Raw genomic sequence first — 7,459 nt, forward strand, 5'->3', positions numbered from 1 at the left:
CCCGACCTGCTTGAGACCAATGCCGCACCTTATCTGACCTGGACAGAGACGCCCGCAGAAGCAGGAGGCCTGGCCAGCAGCTCACCTGGGCTGGACAATGTGGCGCGCCTGGAGTTCAGGTGCATGGGGTGGTGCTGCAGCAGGTCAGAATCCCATCACTGGGTGATGTGGGAGCAGGGGGCGGGGCAGGCAAGGCCATCAGAAGGCACCTGGCCTCCATACACACATTCAAGCAGGGTCAGATACTGTGTCCCCCTTGAGGGAAGCCTGCAGGACAGCAGAGGGGACAGCCAGTAACACGGTGGGGTCGCACGGTGCTGGGGACTCCCTCTCCCTGCCCATGAGAGGGAGCTGACAGGTGTGCCTGGTGTTTCCTCCCAGTGAAAACACCTGGGGAAAACCAGGCCAGAGACAGGGGCTCTGAGCCCAGGACTGAGAGCCAGCCAGGTTCCAGAACATGACACCTCACCATGACCCTTGCACCAAAGCAGCTTAAGAAACACAACTGGAAGCCCTGCCTGGTCTTCTCTCTGAAACCAAACACCTCGCCCAGGGGAGAAAGGCCCATCGCATTCCATGGCCTGCCCTGTGCAGCCTCACACCAGCAGCACATCTTGGGAGGCCACAGCCAAGCAGCATGCCCGGTGGCCACGTCCCAGGAGGCTGGCCCACCCCCCCACGCTGCACGACCTCCCACCCTCATCTTCCCTGTCTGCACGGAAACAGCAGTGACTGTCCCTCATCTTCCCCACCTGCACGGGAACAGCAGCGACTGTCCCAGCAGAGCAGAGAGGGCAGGCATGGCCTGTGCTCTGGGACAGGGGCCACCTGGGGTGCGTGCTGGGCACTGGCCTTTAACCTGCTGCTGTTGGAAGGGCAGGTGGCCCGGGCTCTATGGAACACCAGGTTTCCCCTTGTGGTCTCAGGCTCCTGAGGAGTATGGAGGAGCTGCCCCAGAGGAAGGCGTGCTGGACGTCAGAATCAGGCTGGGGCAGTGATGCTCTGTCGTACTCCAGCTCCGTGTCTGATGACTTCAGAATGCTTTTATTCCCTCCCAATATAATTTTGGGATTTCAGGACCAGACCATTATTTACCTATGATTTTTACATAACATCACTTTTCTTGCAAGTATGTTGGACATGAGCACACAGCCTTATAAGCAGGCCCAAGCCACATGAGTCACCTTGGACCTGGCCTGCTGCTCCCACCATGCCCGCTGCTCCCTGGCCAGAGAACACAGAGCAACACCAGCTTCCCGAGTCCCAGACCCTCAGGAAGGGCCACCACCCCGAGCGTGGACCAGGGCCATAATCTCAGAGCTTCTTCTTAATACCTGTGACCCCACGACAACCCGACCAAGTGGGAAAACTGAGGCCCTGATAATGCGTGTGACACCACAACCACCCCTGTGGGAAAGCTGAGGAACAGAGTGGCTCTCTATGGCTCACCCTGGGCAGAGGCAGCAGAGGGGGAAGACAACATCCAGGGCCCACCCAGCCATGGGGCAGGAGCTCCAGGTTGAGGCTTCCTGCCAGAGGCTCCAGTTCTCTGCTCCAACTTCCCAAGCCACCCAAAGCAATCTCCGAAGGCTAGAGTCTAGTATCCAAATCTGACATATTGATCAAATTATAAGTACTATTAATAAGCACACCACAATTCACTTGGATTAGCTATTATTAGGGTCCCTAACAATAAATAAATAAATGAAGGGAGGAGGGAAGAAAAGAGGTTTCTATGCAGCAGGCTAAGCATATTCCTGCCCTTTCACCGTGCGACTGTGTGGACTGAGAACACCACAAGCGTGTTGGAGCCTCCGAGGCCTCGCTGTAGCTGGGAACCTGCCGTGCGTGCTGCCAGGACATCCTACACTTTAATCTGTTAGTGATGCTTCCAAGGTTTGTTTTGTCTTTTTTTTTTTTTTGAGACGGAGTCTCACTCTGTCGCCCAGGCTGGAGTGCAGTGGCGCGATCTCGGCTCACTGCAAGCTCCGCCTCCCGGGTTCACGCCATTCTCCTGCCTCAGCCTCTCCGAGTAGCTGGGACTACAGGCGCCCGCCACCACGCCTGGCTAATTTTTTGTATTTTTAGTAGAGACGGGGTTTCACCGTGGTCTCGATCTCCTGCCTCGTGATCCGCCCGCCTTGGCCTCCCAAAGTGCTGGGATTACAAGCGTGAGCCACCACGCCCGGCTGTTTTGTTCTGTTTTGAATGTTCAAACCTACAGGACAGCTGAAAGATCAGGGCCGTGAGCGCTTCATGCTGATGCCTCCGGGAAGGTCTGGTGCCACCGTGAACCTGCTCATGCTGGACGCTGCATGGAGCCTGAGGGACCAAAGACCACTTCGGCCTCCAAGAATCTTCACCCCCAGGAAGCCATTGTTGTCCCCTCGGCTATGACAACGTGCCCCTTGAGAATGCATGATCTAGATTCACCAATTGTTATTTTGCAGCATTCTCTCTCTAGGTATTTATACACACACAGGCATATATACCACATGCAGGCACACACACGCACACCACAGACACACACCTCCCATATGTGTAGGCGCACGCCTTACCACACCCATGATTTGAGTTTTTCTCTGATGTAGCCTCTGCAGAGCCTGTTTCCTAGGGACCCTTGTCCTGGGTGAAAGGAAAATAAAATCTCGGCCCCCAAACTCACTGTGCCAAAGGCAAAGGTAAGCTTGGGAAGTGGGCCGCACAATGACTGCCTTCCTTTTGTCCCCAGGCAGCTGCCATTTATTTTCTGCATAACTGACCTTTCCCCCAACTCCTCTCTTTTCACAGGTAAAATGTGGATTCAGTGAGCACTGCTTGAAGCCTTGTGACCACTTGGCTCACCACCTGCCCCCACTTTTACTATTCTTTCCTCCTTCCCCTGCTGCCCATTCTTTCTCCTGTAAACGCTGACGTCCTCAAAGCTGTCTCTGGAGAAAGCAAAGGCCACAGATCTTACTGTCACTTATGTCTCTTTTCCCCGGGCGCATCCTCAACCTTGGCAAACTCAGCCTCTGAATGGACTGAGCTCTGCTGCAGACGCTCTGGGCTTGATGCGGGTCCCCGTTACACTAAACCCGGGGCCAGTACTCGCCGCACAGTAAACCGGTGGCAATGTGGAGGGACACTTTAAAAGCTGGACCTGATGTTTTAAAAGATAATTTAAAATAATTGTATAAATTCGCAAAGATCAAGAAAATTCCCCGTTGCTTTTAAGTTTTACCTGAAAACATGTCTTGGCTTTGGCAGTTCTTCCTCACTGTTCAAGACCACCTTGAGATTTGGAGGTAATTCTCTCGGTAAGAGCTGATTTCCCAGAACGTCTGCCTTCACGTGCTCGACAATCTCCTGCCTCAGCTTCCGAAAGCGCCTGATCTCCTCCTCGCTGGGCCAGTTCTCCGAGGAGTCAGTAGACTTCCTCAGTTCACTCAGGTCTGGCTTTTCCACAGGCGGGAGAAAGCCGGCCTTCTCTTTCATCACAGCCGCCTCCGGGCCCTGAGCGTACACAGCTCCTTCGTTAGACGCATGGTCTCCAGACAACTCCAACCCTGGGCTGAGGAGGTCATGGAGGGTCATCTCTTTAACCGGTGGAGACTCTGGTAGAGTAAGAAACCGCTTTAGTAGCTACCATCAACGCCATCCCTCTATGACTCATTCAAAAAGCCAGTGACGGCCTGGATGGTGGGGGGTGGGGTGCCCAGATCCTCCATGGCTGCCACGTTCCCTGCTAATCCAAACAATTCCCATCACCCCACCTGCCACCTGCACCACGCCAGGCTGCTACGGCACACAAAGCAGTTCCACATGGAGGGAATGGAAACAACACCGCTAGAAGCACACCTGGACTCTCCCACGGAGGCCCCACCGGGCACCTGACTCTCCCCTGCAGGCCCCGCCAGGCGCACCTGACCCTCTCCCGCAGGCCCCGCCGGGTGCGCCTGACCCTCCCACATAGGCCCCGCCAGGCGCACCTGACCCTCCCACGCAGGCCCCACCAGGCCCCACCGAGCACACCTGACCCTCTCCCGCAGGCCCCACTGGGTGTACCTGACCTTCCCATGCAGGCCCCACCGGACACACGTGACCTTCCCACACAGGCCCCATCGAGCACGCCTGACCTTCCCACGCAGGCCCCACTGGACACGCATGACCTTCCCACGCAGGCCCCACCGGACACGCGTGACCTTCCCACACAGGCCCCACCGAGCACGCCTGACCTTCCCACGCAGGCCCCACTGGACACTCATGACCTTCCCACACAGGCCCCACCGGACACACCCCCCCCCCCCCCCCCCCCCAGCCCCACCGGACACACGTGACCTTCCCACACAGGCCCCATCGAGCACGCCTGACCTTCCCACGCAGGCCCCACTGGACACGCATGACCTTCCCACGCACCCCCCACCCCCCCCCCCCCCCCACGCCTGACCTTCCCACCAGGCCCCACGGACACCTGACCTTCCCACACAGGCCCCCCACACGCCCCCACACGGCCCACCAGCCCCTGACCTTCCCACACAGGCCCCACCGGACACGCGTGACCTTCCCACGCAGGCCCCACCGGGCACACCTGACCTTCCCACACAGGCCTTACCACTTTGGAGGGACTTTTTGCATGTGTACACAGGGCAATCTTGCCACATTTAATCAACATTTCTGCTTCCCCTCAGATCACTTAGAATCTTTCTAAGTAATGTTTAGCCCATTATGCCTGCTTTTCTTGTTTGGTGATGCTTTTGTTGACTTTCTCAAAACATGACTCCAGGCCGGCACTCCAGGCACTTCGGGAGCCACTGGGACCTATTGGCCAGTCTTCTCCCAGCACGTGCCCAGCACGACCTGAAGGCTGAGTGAGACCCCAGGTGGCCGTCGCAGTGGACACAGGTGCATGGACATCACGCCCCTGGCTGCCACATGCTCCTGACTGCTGCGTGCTCGGGGTCTTAGGTTTGAAAGGAAAAGTTTTAAAAAATGGGCAAACATGCTTCAAAACGTCCTAAGAAGTTGTGAAATTCCCCCTGGGGTACAAGTGACTGGAAACATGCATATTTGACCAATCTGCCTGTGGACAACTGATTTAGGGCCAGGGACAAAACTGAAATTCATGAAAATGAAAGCAAACAGGAAGACTGGGATACAGCAAAAAGACTTTTTTTTTTTTTAAGGCGGAATCTCGCTCTGTCATCCAGGCTGGAGTGCAGTGGCACCATCTAGGCTCTGCCTCCCGGGTTCACACCATTCTCCTGCCTCAGCCTCCCAAGTAGCTGGGACTACAGGCGCCCACCACCACGTCCGACTCATTTTTTGTATTTTTAGTAGAGACGGGGTTTCACCGTATTAGCCAGGATGGTCTCGATCTCCTGACCTTGTGATCTGCCCATCTCGGCCTCCCAAAGTGCTGCGATTACAGGCGTGAGCCACTGAGCCGGCCAGCAAAAAGACTTTTTAAAGTAACTGAAAGGGCAAAGTGCTAAAAATATACATAGTAGCTGAAAAACCACTCTATGTGGCCCTAAAACCTAATAGAAAAGAGTCAGAAAATATTTATTTTTGACCAGTTACTTAATGTATTTTTTTCAAACTTACAGAAAAGTTGCAATAACACTGCTGAGAAGTTGGTGGGCCCTGCACTCCATCAGCAGCCGCTGGTGCCTGGCCCCCGAGGCTGCCTGCCCCCGTGAGCCTGCCCGCCCCCGTGAGCCTGCCCGCCCTCGCCTCCCTGTCTGGGGTGCTCATGCATTTCCTAAAACACTCAAGGGTAACTTTCAGACATCCTGCCCCTCCACCCTCAGATGGAGATGCTCACGTCCCATCACTGACTTCTGTCATTCACCGGCTGGCCTTCCTCACACCTTGATAACTGTCCCAGTCATGTCCTTTATCATATTTGTCCTGGCCCAGGATCCAATCCAGGATGAAGCATCACATCCAGTTGCCTATTCCTTTAGTCTCCTTCAATTGGAATGAACCTTCAACTTCCCCTCTTTTTTATCCTGATCCTCCAGTGGGGTCTGTCCGTGTCTCCTGAGCTCCCTGCATCCTGGCTCCGGCTGTGCCTGACGGTTCTGCCCCTCCATCCTTGTCCCGGCTGTCTCCAGGTCCTGGTCCTATCTCTCCTCGGCCACCCCATGCCCTCAGCTACCTGCCCCCATTCCTGCCAGGTGTCCAGTGCCCTCCACACTGCCAGTCCAGCGGCTACTTTTCTTTTCCTATTCTTATCACAACGTCCTGGCAGCGTCAGTGTCAAGGGTGCCAGAGCCAGGCGGCTTCAGAGCAATGCACCAACGGAGGCCACTATAACCTGGTTAAAATATGTCTACAAACAACTTAGCAAGCACAGGGCCAACAGCTGATTCTTAATCATTTAAAACAATTTCCAAATAGAGGCCATCTGGGTCAAAAATACAAGGTCACATGTTATTTACAAAGACCTAATTATTTACACATTTCAATTACAGCACATATATAATTATCTCGGCTAATGGTTCCAAACATGCATTTTTCTTAAGTATCAAAGTACATCACAAATAGTAAAATTTTAAATATTCTGAAAATATTTCAGAATACGTGCTTTTTTGGCAAGGCTTCATTATGATTCTTCTTTATCCCAATTTAACTTTACTTTTTCCAAGTGTAACTACAATGCATACTCAAGACCAGAACACATCATGAGCATCTGAAAATACCTGGCTGGTCAGTATATTGAAAGAATGGAACAGGTTAGTGAGCACCCACCAACAAGGTGATTAGATAAAACGTGTCTACAGGGCCATTTTCCTGCCAATTTCTTGTACCTCGTTAGGAATAAGGAATATTTCATTGTGCTTATTTTAAAATAGCTGTCTAATGGAGCATCAAGTCATTCCTGAAGCAGCTGCCTGCGGGTGGCTTGGAGGTGTTAACTGTTTCATTTGATTGATCACAATAAACTTCTACCAAAATCCACTTGAGCCAGGATCTATAATGTGCCCAGATTTATAGAACCAAGGAAAAGTCACAGAGATGATTGGGTCGGCCTGAGATCAGCGTATGCTGTGTCAACTCAGCAGAGGACCCATGGCTCCTGTATTTCTCAGGATGTTATTAAAGAGAAGGCGGGTTCTCCCCTGATTTTAAAAAGCTGTAACTTCAACGTTAATGTGATTTGTCATAAATCACCTCCTACAAACCTTGAGAAGTTGGATTTCTGGGGAGAGAGTGTTCTACTGCCCACATCTGCAGGAAGCGCTGGATAGCCACCAATCCCTTCTGCACAATGAGCTGAGGAGGGAATTCCAGAGGGCAGTGTCTTAGGTTCAGTGCTTTCAGCGTGGTTACGCTCCCTGCAGTGGAGGAAAAAAAAAACTGTTAGCATTTTATATACCATTCTTGAAATGAAAATGAGGAACAAATAATAGTAACTTTTCACATTTTAAAATATGATTCTATTCAGTATTTGGGGTAAAATCATGTTAACAGA

General features: G+C 53.0%; 1 protein-coding gene across 3 annotated transcripts in view; it reads right to left on the reverse strand.

Annotated features, from left to right (window-relative positions):
• Window positions 1-7,459, reverse strand: part of LRRC27 (leucine rich repeat containing 27) — a 43,906-nt gene that overhangs the window by 23,499 nt on the left and 12,948 nt on the right. For all 3 annotated transcript variants that reach the window (XM_030805042.1, XM_030805056.1, XM_030805049.1), the window contains exons 5-6: window positions 7,170-7,322; window positions 3,224-3,596 (exon numbers count right to left, since the gene is read on the reverse strand). In XM_030805042.1, coding sequence (XP_030660902.1) covers window positions 3,224-3,596; window positions 7,170-7,322 — 526 coding nt within the window. The remainder of the gene's footprint in view (window positions 1-3,223; window positions 3,597-7,169; window positions 7,323-7,459) is intronic.

Source organism: Nomascus leucogenys, chromosome 3 (assembly GCF_006542625.1).
Source record: "Nomascus leucogenys isolate Asia chromosome 3, Asia_NLE_v1, whole genome shotgun sequence".
Lineage (NCBI taxonomy): Eukaryota > Metazoa > Chordata > Mammalia > Primates > Hylobatidae > Nomascus > Nomascus leucogenys.